The sequence below is a fragment of the Acanthochromis polyacanthus genome, chromosome 14, assembly GCF_021347895.1.
Source record: "Acanthochromis polyacanthus isolate Apoly-LR-REF ecotype Palm Island chromosome 14, KAUST_Apoly_ChrSc, whole genome shotgun sequence".
NCBI lineage: Eukaryota > Metazoa > Chordata > Actinopteri > Pomacentridae > Acanthochromis > Acanthochromis polyacanthus.
In genome coordinates, this window is record NC_067126.1 from 35,319,211 (window position 1) to 35,340,409 (window position 21,199).

At 40.3% G+C, this 21,199-nt stretch overlaps 2 protein-coding genes across 4 annotated transcripts in view; one reads left to right on the plus strand and one right to left on the minus strand.

Moving 5' to 3' along the window:
- wdfy2 (WD repeat and FYVE domain containing 2) overlaps nt 1-15,756 on the plus strand; it is a 29,992-nt gene extending 14,236 nt beyond the window's left edge. Inside the window, exons 7-12 of one of the 2 annotated variants that reach the window (XM_022195870.2) lie at nt 161-287; nt 4,270-4,405; nt 6,005-6,106; nt 9,930-10,060; nt 11,971-12,079; nt 13,026-15,756. In XM_022195870.2, the coding sequence (XP_022051562.1) occupies nt 161-287; nt 4,270-4,405; nt 6,005-6,106; nt 9,930-10,060; nt 11,971-12,079; nt 13,026-13,055 (635 nt within the window). In that variant the 3' untranslated portion in view covers nt 13,056-15,756. The remainder of the gene's footprint in view (nt 1-160; nt 288-4,269; nt 4,406-6,004; nt 6,107-9,929; nt 10,061-11,970; nt 12,080-13,025) is intronic. The other variant, XM_022195871.2, reaches the window with a different exon arrangement.
- A 958-nt stretch (nt 15,757-16,714) lies between these two features.
- The window catches only part of LOC110962839 (CD209 antigen-like protein E), a 46,529-nt gene continuing 42,044 nt past the window's right edge, over nt 16,715-21,199 (minus strand). The window contains exons 5-7 of one of the 2 annotated variants that reach the window (XM_051959240.1): nt 18,980-19,122; nt 17,562-17,665; nt 17,191-17,369 (exon numbers count right to left, since the gene is read on the minus strand). In XM_051959240.1, the coding sequence (XP_051815200.1) occupies nt 17,225-17,369; nt 17,562-17,665; nt 18,980-19,122 (392 nt within the window). In that variant the 3' untranslated portion in view covers nt 17,191-17,224. The other variant, XM_051959243.1, reaches the window with a different exon arrangement.

The window sequence follows — 21,199 nt, forward strand, 5'->3', positions numbered from 1 at the left end:
TATAAACATAATGTGTTTATTTGGTGTTTGACCTTCTCTGTGAGTGCGACTTGATGTGTTTGGTTCGTTTTATTTGTCCGTTCTCCAGGTAATGTGACAGATCTGTCTGTCTCGATGCGTTTCGTTGACTTATTTGTGCATGCGTTGTGTCTTTCTCCAGGTAACGTGACGGCGCTGTGCTGGGACCCGGTCCAGAGGGTTCTGTTCTCCGGCAGCTCAGACCACTCCATCATCATGTGGGACATCGGAGGACGCAAAGGCACCGCTATCGAACTGCAAGGACACAAGTAAGAACCCCAGTGTTCCTCTGACTCCAGCTTTAATTCAGCCGAATGAACGACGATGATTTAATTAGAGGATCAGTTTAGCGTGGATGGACTGTAATTACTGAGCACTAGTTTGGTGCTTAAAGGTCATTTCCAAATCAAACTGCCTCTGAGGGAATATTTCAGTCTTTATCTACCAAACCGTAGCGTCTAACAGCTTGTTCTGTATATGTGATGGTGTCGTGTTTAAATCGGCGTTTTCTAACGTGGACCTGGTGACATTTCTCTAACACCAAAGAACAAATTAAATGTTGTCCAATAAAGTCAGCAGCAGCGATGGCGTTCTGCTTTCTAAAGAGGACTGCAGTGAAGCTGTAATTCTGTCTGCTTTTCTACACACAAACATGCTTGTAATTGAAGATAAAACACTGTGAAGGAGCCGTTTAATAGCTGCTGTAGAGGTGATTCTCCTGTCCTTCTATGGAATAAGATTACTGTCAAAAGTATTCATCCACGATTCTAACCATTCGTATTCGTAATGTTAAACATTTGTATGTTAATAAAAAATGTGTACACAAAATTCTGCTGTCATATGCATGAGTTTGATAAATTAAGGGTTAGGATTGTTTTTACGAGTATGAACCTAAAAGTTGTGAGTGCAACTCTAATTTCTACGACTACGAAGTCTTCCCTGTGAGGACGAATTCAAGTTTATGGGTACGAGTAGAAAAATACTGGAATGACGTCACATAGGTCACAGGGGAAGGTAATCGAACACAGATTGCTCCAAACGCGCATGCGCCATTTATAAAGAGTAAGACGCCGGGTGGACCCGGTGGACCTACCGGGGCAGGTGACGCCTCACAGGTCAAGTAAATAACACATCCAACTTCTTGTAATTTATTTATTTCATGAAACTGTACTGTTTTAATTGATATACAGTTTATGGACGAAAGACGGTACTGCTTAGCTTGCACGCTAACGAGCCGGGCCGGTGACACATTAGCCTTCTAATGCAAAGAGGCTAATGAGGAGGCTAAGGAGGCTTAATAACAAAACAAACATAATTTGAGATTATGAATCGTGGCAATTGGCGTATGAATCAGCCCATTGTACAGCCTAAATTGCTGTAAATTAAGTCCAGTTTTAGTTCTTTGCAAACTCAGACACGTGCATTAGTTTAGTTTACAATGAATCTGGCGGAGTTCGGTAAAGTTGGAAAGATATTCACAGATTCGGACTTCCGGCATCAATAACTCATGAGATATATGTTGTCAAAACATGAACGATGCCTCTTTCAAATCGTTGTAAGGTAGACAATGTGCTACAAGGCCAATTTTATCAAAAGTCGCTGTATTTCAAGCTACAGAAATAACATTGGCGTCTATGAGCAGCCGGCGGTGCAACGAGTGAACAGGGACCGTCTGCAAATAGCAAAACCGCTGCAACAGCGAAAAGAGACACTGCACATTTATTCAATAACTTTACTCTTGTACCCTGTAGAGCCACTAAAATCACTGGAGCCATGAATCGGCTGCGGCTGGTCAAACTACAACTCTTTGTTTGGTGCTAAATGAAAAATTGAATTTTAAGGATTTTTTTATGTTTTGTATGATTATTTTATGAGTATTAAAATGGCACTTTTCTTCATGTATGTGGTATATTTTATATAACACACAGGAAAAATGGCATAAGGGCATAGTGTACTTGTTTGTCCAAACACATAATTCTGTATAGTAATGGAATTTACAATCCTTACCAAAGAGAGTATCAGATAACGCCAATATACCAAACAAACTGTTTAGACTGTCACCTCAAGTACTGATGATTGAGAAGAAAGACGATAAGACACTTTATTGCAAAGTTTCAGTGTCAATTGATTCATTTATACCATAATGTTAAATTGAGAGTAATATTTTTCTAGTTAAGGACTGTACAGACAATACTTGGAGGTAATAAACCTGACGGTCTGACCAGCACAGGTCACAGCAAGTACACTATGCCCTTATGCCATTTTTCCTGTGTGTTATATAAAATATACCACATACATGAAGAAAAGTGCCATTTTAATACTCATAAAATAATCATACAAAACATAAAAATTCCTTAAAATTCAGATTTTTAATTTAGCGCCAAAGCAAGAGTTGTAGTTTGACCAGCAAGAGCCCATTCATGGCTCCAGTGATTTTGGTGGCTCCACAGTGAAGTTATTGAATATATGTGTAGTGTCTCTTTTCGCTGTTGCAGCGGTTTTGCTATTTGCAGACGGTCCCTGTTCACTCGTTGCACCGCCGGCTGCTCATAGACGCCAATGTTATTTCTGTAGCTTGAAATACAGCGACTTTTGATAAAATTGGCCTTGTAGCACATTGTCTACCTTACAACGATTTGAAAGAGGCATCGTTCATGTTTTGACAACATATATCTCATGAGTTATTGATGCCGGAAGTCCGAATCTGTGAATATCTTTCCAACTTTACCGAACTCCGCCAGATTCATTGTAAACTAAACTAATGCACGTGTCTGAGTTTGCAAAGAACTAAAACTGGACTTAATTTACAGCAATTTAGGCTGTACAATGGGCTGATTCATACACCAATTGCCACGATTCATAATCTCAAATTATGTTTGTTTTGTTATTAAGCCTCCTTAGCCTCCTCATTAGCCTCCTTGCATTAGAAGGCTAATGTGTCACCGGCCCGGCTCGTTAGCGTGCAAGCTAAGCAGTACCGTCTTTCGTCCATAAACTGTATATCAATTAAAACAGTACAGTTTCATGAAATAAATAAATTACAAGAAGTTGGATGTGTTATTTACTTGACCTGTGAGGCGTCACCTGCCCCGGTAGGTCCACCGGGTCCACCCGGCGTCTTACTCTTTATAAATGGCGCATGCGCGTTTGGAGCAATCTGTGTTCGATTACCTTCCCCTGTGACCTATGTGACGTCATTCCAGTATTTTTCTACTCGTACCCATAAACTTGAATTCGTCCTCACAGGGAAGACTTCGTAGTCGTAGAAATTAGAGTTGCACTCACAACTTTTAGGTTCATACTCGTAAAAACAATCCTAACCCTTAATTTATCAAACTCATGCATATGACAGCAGAATTTTGTGTACACATTTTTTATTAACATACAAACGTTTAACATTACGAATATGAATGGTTAGAATTGTGGATGAATACTTTTGACAGTAATCTTACTCCATATCCTTCCAGTCTGTTAAAATACCTTCAGTTTGATTCTAGAAACCATCACATGTCTGTTTTTACCTCTCTGAGTATCCATTAAAACTCAAAGCAGAGTCTACAGCAGTTAGGAATGAAATAAGAACTGCATCTTTTAATTATTTAACTCTGCTGGGGTATTTTTTAGCAGTAATAATCTATAGTCTGTAACAAGTAAAGCTGTTTTTTAAGAGAATTTGGATCAATGTTCATGATTTAACCCACAGAAATAAAACATCACTGAGAGAACTGGTGATATCTGCTCTCCAACTGCTGACCAAAGTCCTTGTAATGAAAGAAAATGTGCATAATATGTATTTGACTGACAAAACGCCGTCCCATAAACAACCAGCTCTTTTCACACACAGTTCTTTCATCTGATAGCGTAAAATTCAAATGATCGATTTCTTGATCAACAGAGAAGCTTCTAAAACTTTAAACTGAATATTTTGAGGTTTTTATACTATTGCTCAGACACACAGCAGCTTATATAACTCCTAATAAAATTAATTCAGACCTGTTTTAATACAGAAGGAAATGCTTTAGATCCAGTTTAGTCGTATTGGGACTCTTGCATCCAACAAGAACTTCTGGAAATGATCCATTCTGTCTGTTTAAATGTAAAATAAAAATCATTGCGTGTGAAAACTGTTTGGTATTTTGAAGACTCAGGAAAAAACAATCAGTCATTTTTCATATAAACCACTCAGGATCACGTACCAACACTCCAGCTGTTTCACTCTAATGTTAAATGTTTGTGTGTTTTTCCTCTCAGTGAGAAGGTCCAGGGTCTGTGTTACGCCTCTCACACCCGGCAGCTCATCTCCTGCAGCGCAGACGGAGGCATCGTCATCTGGAACATGGATGTAACACGCCAAGAGGTGAGAGACATGGATGTAACACGCCAAGAGGTGAGAGAGGACGGAGATAAACTGCTGATGTTTGCTCTAGGTGTCTGAAAGGTCGCCTGATTATCAGTGCTTTCTTTGATTTTCCATCTTGCAAACACCCATCGCAGCTTCAGCTTCTCCGTCTGCTCGTTTCCACTCAGTTAGGAAGGAATCTCTTCTTTATTTCATTCTGTTCTACCTCTGTCTCTGTTATTTCACCCAAAGTCTCCTCAGTTACATTTTCTGAATCATTACTGCTGCTGAGGCTGGCGTCCCTCAAGGTGAGCTTTAAAACGACATCAGGAGGTTGTTGTTGTTCACCAAACCATCCCTCAGTGCTGCTATATCGGACATTTTATTCTATTTCTGTTCTAATTCATTTTCCTCTGCAGCTGCTAATGCTAACAGGATGCTAACCAAAGTCCTGAAAGAAACCTAAAGAAAGATGTGACACTGCTTCAGTTTTTTTTCCTAATTCTTCACAGGCTTTAGACTCACAGTTTAGAATATAACTTAATATATACCGGGCTTTGCAAAAGTTCTGTTTCACTTGCAAAACACAAAGATTTTTTGGTGCAATAATTTTTATTTTCCAAATATTTCAATATATGTGTTAATGAGAATATTAATCAGAAATGTAGCCACCCAAAAGTTTTATCTTATTGCACCAAAAAATCTTAGTGTTCATTTTCGTGAATGTCTCAACAAGTGTAACAGAACTTTTGCAAAGCCCGGTACAGTATATTTTAAAAAATGTGCCAAAATCTGTGCTTGCCACTAAAACTTTGACTTGGATGAAAAGAAATTTTCTTAAACTACACATAAGTGAAGCTCAAACGTTTAAAATGAAAGTTAATCATTTTGTTTTTTTTAAGAGATGACTCTGAGGTAAATTCGGCTTGGAATGAGGGGAAGCAGCTTCTTTTCTCTGTCCAGAGTTCACAGCGATCGCTAACACTCCTCTACTCCTCTGCATGACGGGTTCTAACTCATGATGTTTAGACAAACTGCTCCAGGGCGTGACGTCATCCAGGACTGGAATTTGACTTTTTACGCGTCAGTTTGTGCAGAAAAGAAACCTGAGAAGCTGCTTTGGTCAGCTCACAGGGTGATGTTCTGTTTGTTCCAACATGTCTGGATGAGTTTCTCTGAGAGCTGGTGTGCTGGAGCTGCAGTACTGGGGAGGGATGATAGATCTGCACATTCTAGAGGAGGGATGGACCGAGATAGATGATAGATCTGCACATTCTAGAGGAAGAAGCAGTGTAAGGTTATATCTGAGCCAGCTTAAAGCAGGAGAGGAAAATGATCTCAAACTGTGACCTCTTGACACACAGAAGTACACAGAGATGAGTTGTAAGGATTCATTCAGAAGCTGGAGACAGACATGAGGTTCATATGGATATTTTTATCCCCTCTGTTTCTTATAAGAGGGGTTTTTTTTTTCAACAAAAGCTCAAAGCTCTGTAACACTTTGACTTCTGTGTTCTACGGTGTGCAAAAATCACTTCTCTTATAGCTGACTTACTGGGTTTGGAATGTAGTTTTAATGTTTCCCCGTTGTTCGTCATTTTAACACGGAGCTTCTAGAATAAAACATGTATGACTGTGTGTGCTCAGACCCCAGAATGGCTGGACAGTGACTCCTGCCAGAAGTGTGAGCAGCCTTTCTTCTGGAACTTCAAACAGATGTGGGACAGCAAGAAGATCGGCCTCCGACAGGTACCGCACTCACCTGATGGTCTTTCATTACCGGACACTCCTTTCTGCATGGAGAGTCCTGTTACTAAACATCACATCCCGGTTTAAACGTCAGCAGAGATCTGGAGCTCCACCAGACCTCCCTCCAAACATCGTCCCACCAAAAACACTCAGAACTGCCACACAAACATTCAGTGGTTTTATTGTTTTATTCTCAGGAACGGCTTCATGCTGCGGTTCCTCATTTCCTCTGTGTGTGTGTGTGTGTGTGTGTGTGTGTGTGTGTGTGTGTGTGTGTGTGTGTGTGTGTGTGTGTGTGTGTGTGTGTGTGTGTGTGTGTGTGTGTGTGTGTGTGTGTGTGTTTTCTTGGTTACAGTAGTTGACATTCTTCGGTTCACAACAATCTTTGGAGACGTTTAGCAAGAACTAAACACAACATGAGGACCATGTTCCTGAACAAAAACCCTCAACATGTTGTTTTTTCTCAGAAAGCCCCAGTTTGTGGCACAAAAACTACTGATGATGTAAAGTAGGAGTGTCAAACTCATTTTAGTTCAGTTTAATTCAGCTCAATTTGATCTTAAGTGGGCCAGACCAGTTAAATTACAGCATATTGACCCATAAAACTCCAAATTTTACCTTTGTTTTTGTTGCAAAAAAGTATGTTCTTCAAATCTTCGCATGTAATGAGCAAAACATCTTCAGAAAAATAAATTCGATTTCAGCGATACCATGCCTCAGTTTATCATTTACACATTACAGCTTACAGATCACAAAGTGTCTACAAAGGAACAAAACATTTAGTCATGATCAAAACAACAACAGTCGAACAAGAAAAGACAAAAAACATCCAAAAACAAGACAAAATATCACGAAAAATGAGGCACAAAATGACGACGAGAACAAAACAACAAAAAGTTCGACAAGAAACTTTAACAATGAATAAAGCGAAGCGCAAAATGAGAAAGATAAGACAAAAAATACAAGCGTGACAAAAAGGAAACAGAACAACAAAAAGAAGAAACAAAACGAGACAAACGACAGAAGTCAGACGAAAAAAGACGAAAAACTAAACAAAATATTACAAAAAATGAGACACGGAGTCGCAAAAGACCAGTGAGCAATTTAATGTTTCATTTTGTGATCAAAACAACTTGTCTAGAAATGATTTTAAATTAATAGTTTTGCACCTTTTCAATCTGCGGTTAATATCTTCTCTGTAATTTTTACTCTTTACAAAGAGGTAAAATGCGGGCCGCATGTTTGACACTCCTGATGTAAAGCTTCCTTGTAGATTTCAGGACATAAAAATGAGACAAACACCAAAAATTATAACAACAACATCCATCAGATGTCGAGTAGATTTAAGGATTTGACCCTTGTTGGCTCATTTTCACAAACGGTTTGTTCCATTTCAAACATCTCTATTCCATTTATTTAGACTTCTCTGAATCCACCTTTCAGCCCAGAATGCTGCTAAAGCAGTAATAATGTGGATGACCTATTTAGAGGTGGCATTAGTTCATATCAGTGGGTCCAGAGTGCAGCCAGTCAGCTGTTTATTTACCTGCAAACAGAAAAGCTTTGAATCAGTCTGACAGCAGCCAATCAGAGAAGCTGGAGGTGGAGGTGTTTGTTGGATCAGATCAGCAGACGGACAACAGAGGAGACATCAGCTGATGACGTCTAGATGTAAACGGAGTGTGGTAAGCGTGCAAGAAAAGTACTTCAGAAACGACTGCATCTGTTAGTTGGTGTGAAGTTTATTTCACAGTAACTGTAGTCATAGTTACTGTATTTGGTAAAGAGAACACAGTGACTTGTTTAGCATTAAAACCACTAAATTCAGGGACTTAGAGCTGAATACCCAGAACAGGATGGTGCATGTCTGTAGGATTCATCATTTCAACACTTTTCATTCATCGTTTCTGTACGTTGGAGGCTGTACAGGACATTCTGGTAGCACGGCTTTGTGTTTAGAGAGGTGAGATGTCATATCCGCCACTCCTCAACGGCATAAAGTCGGTTTTCTGTCCTGTGTGGCTTGAATTTTTTCTGTAATTTATTTCAGACGTGCCACTGTAGCATAAAGTAGAAAATATAACACAGTAAACAACCAACTAAACCAAATCCAGAAGCTAAAATAACAAATTAAACTTATCGTCTCCATGTCTGTACATCTCAGATCTTACTGTTTCCTCTTGATTTTATTAGATATATTTCTGTGTTTTAAGCAGTCTTTTGTTTGTTTGTTTTCTTACATGATTTTACATTTGCTTTGAGACTGTTTCACCCACAAACTGCTAAACATTCACTCTCTGTCATGTAAAGGACTTTAAAATCAAGATTCTTCCTAATTCATGCTTGTGAACATCTGTTGTATGTTTCCAGAGTATTTCTGTTGGAAAACAACACATTAGTTCACTGATTAAATCCCACATTATGTTCGATCCTTACGGCTTTTCTTTCTGTAAGGTTTAACTGGACATAGTATTATATATGTGTGTGTTCCACCACACTTCTGCACAGCAGGTCGAGTCTGGCAAAACCAGTGATGCTACAGTAGAGATTATTGATTATCGGCCTGGTTTATTACTGGGGCTGATGTTTGGCATTTTTCAGATTATCAGTATCTGTATTTTTGTTGACTGATTATTGATGAATACTTGAGGTATGATACCGCCTCCTCTCTCTGTCTGTGTCACTCTGTGGTCTCACAAAAGTCTCTGAACCAGAAACACAAACCAGGAAGTATACCGCTAATTCAGACTATTAATTGAGTGTTGTCAGTGTGTAATTAATGAACAATAAATTCAAATTTGAATTCAAAACGGAAATTTAAACGTAAAGTTCAAATATAACTTGCCAGGTCAAAAATGTTAATGCTCAAAGATTTTTATGTTGCAAAATACGTTGCATCTGCCACTCCTGGGGTACAATCTGAAAATGAGTGAAAGCTGCTGTTTTTACCCATGACGGACCCTTATCCTTTACTGAAAAGCCTTTGAAACATCCGTAACTCAGCCAGAACATAAAGGCTTAAAGTAACAAGAACAACAAATGAAATGAAAAGTGATCAAAAATCAATCCAACGATAATGCAGTAAGTCAATACCAAACATCGCAATGCATGACATTATAGTGCAGATATGCAATATAGAATACATTCTATCAGAAATATACCATATATCAATAAAAAAGTTGACATACAACTACAGTACAATTTTATTTGCTAATATTGAAAACGTCTGTGCTTCAGTTTCCTCTGAGACAGGCTGTCATTTTATCATATGTCATTTCTATTTTATTGAAAATACAAGAATGATATGATTATATTTGCAAACTAGAGATTCCAGGCTTTTATATGATGTGTAACATGTTGTGATTACCATGAGTGAACTGACCTGGAAATGGAAATCTTTGAACTCTTTTTGGTGGGGAAAAAAGAAATGTTAAAAATGTTTCTTAAGAACATTCACAAAAACATTCACTGGATTTTGGTTGATTTTTTTTTGTGAATGTTTTTAAAGAAAATATCTAAAGTTTTACTGATATATATGTAATCACTTTAGATATTTTTAGGATTTTTATGAAGGTTTTTACTCATTTTTTGAAAATATTTACAAGAATTTTCTTGCCAAATTTGGGGGATTTTTCAAAAATAAAACTTTTAAGGGAAACTTTTAAGGAATTATTGGATTTTTTTTGCTGAATTTTAAAAAAAAATTTTGCAGATGAGGAAACAATATTTTTTTGGTGCTCGTAAATGAAGACAACAGGAGGGTTAAAAGATGTCAGGTCGTTGTTGATGATATCTGACATGTTGGCGTCTCTGTGTCTCTCAGCACCACTGCAGGAAGTGTGGTCAGGCGGTCTGTGGTAAATGCTCGTCCAAACGCTCCACCATCCCCCTCATGGGCTTCGAGTTCGAGGTGCGAGTGTGTGACAGCTGCTACGAGTCCATCAGTGACGAGGAGTGAGTAAAAACCAACATCTGTCCTCCACTGACCCTCCGTCCTCTACCAACACTCCATTCTCTACCAACACTCCGTCCTCTACCAACACTCCGTCCTCTACCAACACTCCATTCTCTACCGACACTCCATTCTCTACCGACACTCCGTCCTCTACCGACACTCCGTCCTCTACCGACACTCCGTCCTCTACCGACACTCCGTCCTCTACCGACACTCAGTCCTCTACCGACACTCTGTCCTCTACCGACACTCCGTCCTCTACCGACACTCCGTCCTCTACCGACACTCCGTCCTCTACCGACACTCCGTCCTCTACCGACACTCCGTCCTCTACCGACACTCCGTCCTCTACCGACACTCTGTCCTCTACCCAAGGGCGTCAGTTTGTTTTTAAAAGTGGGGGGGACGGAGACCACAGCACTTTGAGAAAATGTCGAAGAACGGCGGCAAAATGCTACAAGCTGGGCTCGAACTCACAACCACCGCACCAAAAGCAGAGGCTTAACCTGTTAAGCTATCGGTAACATGCTGGTAAAGGGGTCTGTGGGCCGCTATAGTACTAATTCTCCCGGGCCAAAATTTTGCCCCTGCATGCCTCTGGTCGGAGCTTCCACTTGGCACGGGCGCAAATTTAGCATCTGCACGTTTTTTTTAACCTCACGAAGGTGTGCTGCATGTCTGTGCAACTCTCGGCCGAGTGCGGAAGGTGCGTTCAGGAGCGTCAGAATTTTCTATACTGCTGAAAATAACTGGGTTTACAACGGCTTACATGTGAAGAATTTGAATGTGTTGGAGACAAAATGACCCCTGACAAAAAGTGGGGGGGACACATCCCCACTGTCCCCCCCTAAACTGATGCCTATGCCTCTACCGACACTCTGTCCTCTACCGACACTCTGTCCTCTACCAACACTCTGTCCTCTACCGACACTCTGTCCTCTACCGACACTCTGTCCTCTACCGACACTCTGTCCTCTACCGACACTCTGTCCTCTACCGACACTCTGTCCTCTACCGACACTGTGTCCTCTACCGACACTGTGTCCTCTACCGACACTGTGTCCTCTACCGACACTCTGTCCTCTACCGACACTCTCTGTCCTCTACCGACACTCTCTGTCCTCTACCGACACTCTCTGTCCTCTACCGACACTCTGTCCTCTACCGACACTCTGTCCTCTACCGACACTCTGTCCTCTACCGACACTCTGTCCTCTACCGACACTCTCTGTCCTCTACCGACACTCTCTGTCCTCTACCGACACTCTGTCCTCTACCGACACTCTGTCCTCTACCGACACTCCGTCCTCTACCGACACTCCGTCCTCTACCGACACTCCGTCCTCTACCGACACTGTGTCCTCTACCGACACTGTGTCCTCTCCCGACACTGTGTCCTCTCCCGACACTGTGTCCTCTCCCGACACTGTGTCCTCTCCCGACACTGTGTCCTCTACCGACACTGTGTCCTCTACCGACACTCCGTCCTCTACCGACACTCCGTCCTCTACCGACAATCCGTCCTCTACCGACAATCCGTCCTCTACCGACACTGCGTCCTCTACCGACACTGCGTCCTCTACCGACACTGCGTCCTCTACCGACACTCTGTCCTCTACCGACACTCTGTCCTCTACCGACACTGTGTCCTCTACCGACACTGTGTCCTCTACCGACACTGTGTCCTCTACCGACACTGTGTCCTCTACCGACACTCTGTCCTCTACCGACACTCTGTCCTCTACCGACACTCTGTCCTCTACTGACACTCCGTCCTCTACTGACACTCCGTCCTCTACCGACAATCCGTCCTCTACCGACAATCCGTCCTCTACCCACACTCCGTCCTCTACCAACACTCTGTCCTCTGGGCTTTTCTCAGTCACCGATTTCCCTTCATGTCTTCCAGCCGGGCGCCCACGGCCACCTTCCACGACAGCAAGCACAGCGTCCTCCACATGCACTATGAGCCCACCGCTGGGAACCTGCTGACCTCTGGCACCGACAAGGTTATCAAGGTCCGGATGGAAACAGGAAGTCTCTGTTCTCTGGTCTCAGATAAGGCCTGAAAGCACAAACACTGCTATGTAGGCAGAGAGTGCACACCTGAGGCAGGGGGAGGTTTGATTTCACCTGGGTTTCTGGATTTTTACATCAGTTAAAGCTGAATTAAGCTGCTCATGAAGGCCTCCTGTAAATATCCTGTTAAGTTTAAATCCCACCAAGTCAGATACACTGAAAAACACAGTTTTCTGAAATTAAAGATGTTAAAATCACAGGGAAAAAATGTATATATTAAGTTCTATTTTAATCTGAAAAAAAATCTGTAAATAATTCACAAAAAAATCCCGTTGTGATTGCCATGAGTGAAATGGCCTGGAAATGGAAGTTTTTGAACATTTTTTGGTGGAAAAAAGAAATGATTCTTAAGAACATTAACAAAAAAATCTACCAAAATCCAGTGAATTTCGTTGGATTTTGGTTTATTTTTATGTGAATGTTCTTAAAGAAAATATTAGAAGTTTTACTGATATATGTAATCACTTTAGATTTTATTTTTGAAAATATTTGCACGTATTTTCTTGCTAAAATAGTTTTTTTAAAATGAAACTTTCAAGGGAAACTTTTAAGGAATTATTGCTGAAGGTTTTGCAAATTCTCCAAAATTTGGGGAATTTTTTGCTGAATTTTTGGATTTTTTTTTCAGACAAGGAAACAATATTTTTTGTTGGTCATAAATGTGGACAATAAGAGGGTTAAGCCTGGAAGTCCACCTCAGTGAATCCAGTTTCCGAAGTACATTTTGTAGCTTTAAGCAGCGATCAAACTTTTTACATCTGACGAGTCATTTCTGAGTTCCGTCTGACAGTTTGACTTCTCCTCTTGTATCTGAACTGATCTGTTCTGGTTTCTGAGCATCGTTTGTCCGTGAACCAGCTGACTGTGTGTCCTGTTGACCTGCAGCTCTGGGACATGACTCCTGTGGTGTCCTGAGGTCCAACCAGCCGGCAGTCAGCAGGAGAATCTGTTCAAACTGCAGCAGAGGAAGAGTGAAGGATCAGCGACGGCATCGACGTCATCTGGATAATATTTAACGGTTATTCTACACCAGGCTGTTGCACGTTCAGTGAGCGCTGCAGGCCGGTGAAGAATGAGGCCTGGGTTGGAACGAGGTACCAGAGTCGGTGTTTGCTGATCTTTAGTGGATCTCTGTGTGTCTTTACTGTGGAAGCAGGGAAGAAGTTTGACTCTGAAAGTGATTCACACGCCTCATTTGCTTAATTTTCATGCATTCCTTACCAATTTTATATTTAAAACCCATAAAGCAGTCACTAAAACTTTTCTGCACTGAGTAACGTCAAATCAGAGCTTTTTAGACGTGAAGCAGCTCATTAACCTGGACCTCAAATCAGATGTTTGTGCTCAGCAGACTTCAGATTCTCCACGTGGAGGAGCTGTTTGATCACTGACAGATTGGATTTACATCATCAGCAGGAATAAAAAGTAAAAACTGACACTTGAGCCACCTGCAAATGCTTTGAGCTGCTTTTCACATCCTGTGTGTTGCTTTCTTTGTGTTACAACACGTTTAAAATTCAAACTCTAGCACCTGTTTGCTAAAATCCCAATCTGACCTCCAGCTGATCTATAACTGAAATAGAGTTCAGCTTGTGACTGCAGGACAATGAATGTTGAAGATTCTGTAATAGTTTTTGTTGATGTGTGTATTTTAACACATAGAAAACATTAAACATTTTTATCCACATAACCCTCAGACAGAGCCAGTTTTGCCTGATAAAATGTAAATATTTCCATTTAAAACAATCACACCTCATTTTCTTTTGCTTTCTTTTCCATATTTATCCCACAAACATATTTTATTTCATACTTTGCATTAATTTTTTTTTTTAACATTTTGCATGTTGTGTTTTATTTTTGTCCTTTTTTTCCTTTTTATTTGACTCTTCCAGCTCAGTGCTTCTTTTTCCCCCCTCTTTGGACAGATTTAAGGCAGTTAAATGTCTCCTTTCCTCGCTGTTGACCCAGAATGACAGAGCGGCTCATTAAACCAGTTTAATATTTTACAGGATTTAAATGTAAAACCTGTAAAACTAACGCACCCAACAGCCACAGTTGGAGAAAAAAAAAGGAAAACTGGAGTTGTGTCTTGCAGGTGGCTCTTGTGTCAACACTAGAAAATGTCTCCGTCTGGCCTGCAGGTGGCGCTAACGATCGCTAATCCAGGTTCAAGTGCTTCACATCATGTTCTAAGAAATCAGCTGCTTTCTAAGAATCCTCCAGTCTGAGAGCTTTAACCAGGTGACTCTGAGGAAGCTGCTCATGAAGCTCCCTGGATGTCGCCTCATTAAGTGTCTTCTCTCCAGGGCCACCTCCATCGACCACCAGAGGGCAGAGCTGGCCTTCTGAGACGAGGCAGGGAGCTACATTTAGACAAGAGGGTTGGGGAAGGGGGAAAAAAACAGTGTAGTTCCTCTAGCCTCTAGAATGAAGAGTGACTGCTCTTCTGGAAGCTGCAGATGTTGAACTAGAGATCATTCAGACCGACTTAGTTTGGTCTTGGAGGTGTTAAAGTTTCAACAGATACAGAAATATGTCGGGCTAGAATCTGGAGAAATCAATGCAGAGGATGTCTAAAAACTGCGGCTTTGGTTTGGCGTTTGACTCAGTGCAGCATAAAGCTCTGGAACAAACAAATGAACAACATATGTTTGACAGTATTCGAATTATTTCTCCATTTAAGCAGGAAATGAAACGTTTAAGACGACGGTTTTGCAAACTCTTGTCATATTTTTGTTTAACTCCACCTGCCATATCTTGTAATCAATAACCAATCAGACGGCTTCTGATCTTTAATGTATGTTTTATCATTTTATTTATTACTATTCTGTACGTGTGGTTGAAATGTTTTTGACATGTAAAAGCACATATCATGAAGCTAATCAGTGGCAGCACAGACTGAAACTAATGATTTGTTCTTGTTATTTACTGTACGCTGACGTCGATGCACTGGAATCAAGAAGCAGAAATGTCTCATAAGTCGCTGCTGTGAAGAGAATTTAAGACTTTTTATGATCACGTTTGTGCTTTAATCATCGGATAAACACGTTTAATGCTCAAATAGTTCAAACCCCACAGAGGATTATCCAAAGATGGTTGATTTTTTTTGATTGAAAATAAGATTACACTGAGGATTTTCACCAACAACAGAGAAATAAAAACTTGCAGGCTGTTCTCTAAAACATTTGTCTGTACTTTCAGTTACCATAAAGGTCCAGCACCTGTTGAATGAATGTGAGTCTGGAGGTACTAAGATCCTGAAGGTCCATACCAGAGTGTTACTGAGGTTTTTACTGCAATTCATTTTGTTTTTCATGACTAGTTTCAGCTGCATGGGAAGCCAATTTATTGTCACTTTGTGCTGAAATGATGTAAGACAGCTGCCTGGAATTAAAAAAAAAAATCCCAAAGAAGTGAAACACGGCAGCCTAAGATCACATCAATGAGATTTAAATGAGCTAAATGTAAAAACCCACAGGAGATGGAAAGATGTCAGATGAACAGCACTAAATCCATCTGGGGCCAGTAGTCTGTTTTCTGTTGCAGGGATTGTTGTGTTTCAGTGTCCGTTCATGTAACTGTGTGTATAAATGACTTATTAAAAGAGTTGATGTTCTCTGGTCAGAGTTGTGTTTGTTGGACTCCAGGGCAGCTTTTATTGTGTAACAGGAACCAAAGACAATACGTGTCTTTATTCATATTATTTCCTGTTTGCTTCTGTTTCATTTTTAGTTTCAGTTGACATTTTAGTAATGTCCAGTCATTTTTTATGAATAAGTGACTGTTTCCATAATAAATAATTATAGAATTTGTAAAGACACGATCATAATGAACATAAAAACTTTTTTTTTTTTTTTTTACTTTTAACAAAACTGTATGTAAGATTTATCCCATGGACTTCAAAAGTCCCTCAGAGATTGTTGCACTACCGGCACATGAAGAGGGAAAAACCTACTATTCTTAAAACACACATATACATAAATATACTATAAGAAATAAACGTTTTTGTTCATTTCTTCTTTTGTTTTTCTTTACTGTTTTTAGTTGTCATTTTTGAAGCAATTGTTATTTTATAGATTTTGCCTTCAGATCTATGAAAATCATGGAAAATAAATGAATTTACATGTTTTCAGCTGCAGCCATCAGTAAAAATATCACTAAGTCACACATTTGCAGTTATTTTCACAGATTTTACAGTTTCTTTTTCAGCATACCTTTTTTGTGGCACTCCTGTCAGATTTTCACAGATTTTTTTGGTTTTTCAGATTTTTGTTTTCACAGACAGATGTACATAAACGCAAGTATAGATACTTATATAGTCAGTATATGCAAGGTGTGAAAAATGATGTACACTCACACAAACATGTTTTTAGAATGATTTTAAAAAAGAGGAATTACTCCTTTTATCGCTTCTTGGCGCTGACTAAAGAATGAGGCCCTTTCAGAACTACATCTATTTGATCTCTAACTTTACTCTAGTGACATTTATCAGCTTTTTTGATACAGTTTCCCCTTTAACAGTCAGTCAACACACAGTATTTGTCTTTGTAATTTATTAAAGAGTAATAAAGCAGAGAAATGCAGAGTAAATATTTCAGCTGAAGAGCAGAGCTCTGACACCAGAGTCGTGTTCAGAGTTCTGACCCACATTCAAACAAGAAATGCAAACTTATAATAGCATCAGTTCTTCACACACCACAGTTTTGGTTCCTCATGAAGACGACACACAGTCTGGGTGTGATTAGACCTTGGTGTTGACGCTGGTCACAACAGAATCACACACCAGAACAAAATAGTAGAAAACATTCACAGTCAGATCTATTATGTGCTCTGATTAACACACTGGTTTGTGATGGTCACGGTACAAATACAGTTCATCCAAGTACTAATGACATTTTGCGACAACAATGTTTATTCAATGATCCACTTTCAGCAAATTTGTTTAGGTACTGAATTTTAAGGCTGTGTGTGAATGACAGCAGTTCTGGAAATACTTAATATAAAAGCCTGAAGTTCTCACAGTTATTTCTTTAGACATCTGACCTTCAAATACACATGATCTTCAAACAAATAATGCAGCAACATTATGGTAGTTTTTCACAGATCCACTGCAGAGACGATGTACATGAAAGATCATTCCAAAGAGTGTTGTAAGAATTTCTGATAGTTGCACAGTCTTCTTCACCATGTATTCCTCCATCATTGTTCGGCTCGTTTGTGTTCCAGTAGCTGGAAGGTCAGTAAACAAAAAGAATTATTACACTGTTTATCTTTGACAAAGGAATCAGAATTGGATCAGATCGGTGTCTGATGTGTAAATAGCCTTCTTCTATGATGATAACACGTCAGATATGATGTGAATGGTTCGAGCGGTTTGTGATTCCATGTTAATATCGATGCTATGCTAAAGTGAAGACTTACCTCAGAGTCAGAGGGGTTCCATCCACCCACATCCAGGTCCCTTCTGTTTGGATGTCATTCAACCCAATCCAAGTTGGTTTGTTGGCAAACGTAGAGAGAAACGTCTGTTCAACGTGAAGAAAATTACATTTTAGCTGTTAACCGCAATACAGTATGAGCAGTTTACCAGTTTTCTATGAACATATCGCAATAAAACTGCTCTAATTAAAACTAAACAATTCAAAAACAGCTGCAAGCAATGATAAAACAGCTCAGCAGGGTCCAGTTGCCATGGCAACTTAACATATTAAAAGTGTTCATGTATGTAATGGTAGAAAAAATGCATTTCTCCTCGTTGGAGTGTTGTTGTGGTCTTGTTGTAAGGTTGGAGTTGCTTTGATGGATGAACAAAGTTTTTGCAAATCAAAAATCTAGACCAAGTTTTGTCAGGCTTGGACTAAAGATCAGCAGGACCAATGGTGGTGAAGATGGGAAAGAACTGTGGCCAGTCAAAAAACTGTCAATAGGGCGGATAACGAAATATAGCAGAAACTGATCTATTAAACCGTTCAACGCCTCAGGAAGGGGAGGCAGGACTTGGACAGACTATGTAGCTGAGGAGGAGAACTGCAGACTGAGGACACTGTCAAGCAGTGGAAGTTGAATGGAAACACTCTTTCAACCACGTTAACACGTATTCTGCTGAGGAGGCAGTGAATGAAGACTTGGGGGAAGCTCATATCCATGGTAGAGGTCACTGTGGTAGCCAAGAAAGTCATCAGTGGGAAAGCACTCGGTGTGGATGAGATTCATTCAAGATTTTGAGGACTCTGGACATTGTCGGACTGATTTTACTGACATGCCTCTTCAGTGGTCATCTGGGACAGTCAGTGTGGAGTGGCAGTTGTAGGATGGTTTTTCTTATTTTAAAGAATGGGAAGTGCTCCAATTACTTTGCTTAAGTAAAGAGGAATTACTTTCCTCTCTTGGAAATTTTGCTCCAGGGTACCGGAAAGGGAGGCTCAACCGATCGTCAAACTTTAGATTCAGAAATGAATCTGACCCTGCCATGGACGGACGGACGGATGGATGGATGGATGGATGGATGGATGGACGGATGGACGGATGGATGGATGGATGGATAATGAATGTCTCAGAAGGGTCTCTGGTTTTAAATACTATCTAGAGTTTAACTGAATTCTGTGCTGCAGAAAGTCACAGAAAATGTCTGTTGTTAGTTGTTAAAGGTTTCTAATCTTTAAATGTGGGCTTATTAAAGACACACAGTTTAAGTCTACAATGTCTGAATTAAAACACACTGGAAGAGAACACAGCTGTTTCCTTTTTGTCTTGAAACCTGGGCAAAGTAATGTACACTGAGGATGAAGACTGAAATACATTTCCATGTTATTGAAAACATGTTAAAACAAATTCTCTACCTGTTCTTCAGCGCTGTTTATCACCACCAGATCTGCTCCTTTGCTTCTGCACTCCTCCCTGCTTTTGTTCCAGGAACCAGACTCTTGAGAGAGGAGATAACAGGAACAACTGAACATCTTCCATCCTGCAGGACACGTTTTCTCTGGAAGAAATATCAAATGATGCTCATTACTGATCAATATGTGCATGTATTTATGAAGTTATTTTAGCACAAGTCAATGTTTTCAGCAGTTACCCCTAAAGGCCTCTACAACAATGTCTAAGTTTTGTATTTGCTAGAAGACATATTATGAGTGAAATGAGAACTCTACATCATGACTGAACATTTCTACCTTAAAACTACAGAGTAATGATGACAATGTCAAAAACACGGCTTCAGACATCTGGTATTTCATGCGTGACCAACCCATGAACCCAGTCCTGTTCTACAGGAAACAGCTGTGTAGAATTACACCTACACATGGACAAAACTGTTGTTACCCCTCGGTTAGTGAAAGAAAAACTCACAATGATCACAGAAATAATATGAATCTGACAAAAGTAATAATACAAATTATATTAAAATTAACCGATGAAAATCAGACATTGCTTTTGAACCGTGGTTCAACAGAGTTATTTTAAAAAATAAACTCATTGAACAGGCCTGGACAAAAATGATGGTCCCCAAGAAAAGACTGAAAATAATGTGACCACAGGGACATGTTCAATCAAGGTGTGTCCTCTAATTAGCCTCACAGGTGTCTGCAAACTGGTAATCAGTCAGCCTGTTTATAGGGTTACAAGTAGTCACTGTGCTGTTTGGTGACATGGTGTGTGCCACACTAAAACATGGACCAGAGGAAGCCAAGGAGAGAGTTGTCTCAAGAGATTAGAAAGAAAACTATAGACAAGCATGTTAAAGATAACAGCTATAAGACCATCTCCAAGCAGCTTGATGTTCCTGTGACTACAGCTGAACATATGATTCAGAAATTTAAGCTCCATGGGACTGTAGCCAACCTCCTTGGACGTGGCTGCAGGAGGAAAATTGATGATAAATGGAAGAGACGGATAATAGGAATGAAAACAAAAGAGCCCAGAACAACCTCTAAAGACATTAAAAGTGAACTCCAAGGTCAAGGTACATCAGTGTCAGATCGTACCATCCGTCGTCATTTGAGCCAAAGTGGACTTGATGAGAGATGACCAAGGAGGACACCATGGTTGAAAACAAATCATAAAAAATCCAGACTGGATTTTGCCAAACTGCATGTTGACATCCACAAAGCTTCTGGGAGAATGTCCTATGGACAGACCAGACATCACTGGAACTTTTTGGTAAGGCACATCAGCTCTATGTTCACAGATGCAAAAATGAAGCAGAAAGAACACTGTCTCTACTGTGAAACATTGAGGAGGCTCTGTTATGTTCTGGGGTTTGAATCTGTGCAGAGTGCAATGAAAATCTCATATCTATCAAAGTATTCTCGAGAGAAATGTGCTGCCCAGTGTCAGAGGCATTTGAAGGTTTTTATCTTATTTGCTAATTTCTTATTTTTGATTCTTCTCATTTCATGGTCATCTCACAACTGGAAAGTACCAAGTAGACATTTGTATCTTCTATCAGGCAGGGAAGGACTCACTCTGTTTGGACAAAGTCTGAAGTCTGTCCCGTTCTTTGGTCATTTCAGTGAGGCTGGCATTCAGTCGGTCTCTCTCTTCTGTCATGGAGGAAAGTTGATCATTGCTGGCCTGCAGACACTCAGTCAGGTTTTGTTTGATGGAAGATAAATTTGCAGCCAAATCACGGTCTGAAATATCAAGGAACATATTTCAGAAACACCAAAGTCCTGATGCTTTACTGCTAATCCTGTCTCACTGTTTCAGTCCTTCTTCTTTTCCTTTCGGCTTTTCCCTCCACGGGTCGCCACAGCCAATCAATTGCCTCCATCTAACCCTGTCTGCTGCATCTTCTTCTCTCACGCCAACTGCCTTCATGTCCTCTTTAACCACATCCATAAACCTCCTCTTTGGTCTTCCTCTAGGCCTCCTGCCTGGCAGTGGGAAACTCAGCATCCTTCTACCAATATATTCACTCTCTCTCCTCTGGACATGTCCGAACCATCTCAGTCTGGCCTCTCTGACTTTATCTCCAAAGCCTCTAACATGTGCTGTCCCTCTGATGTACTCATTCCTGATCCTATCCATCCTGGTCACTCCCAAAGAGAACCTCAGCATCT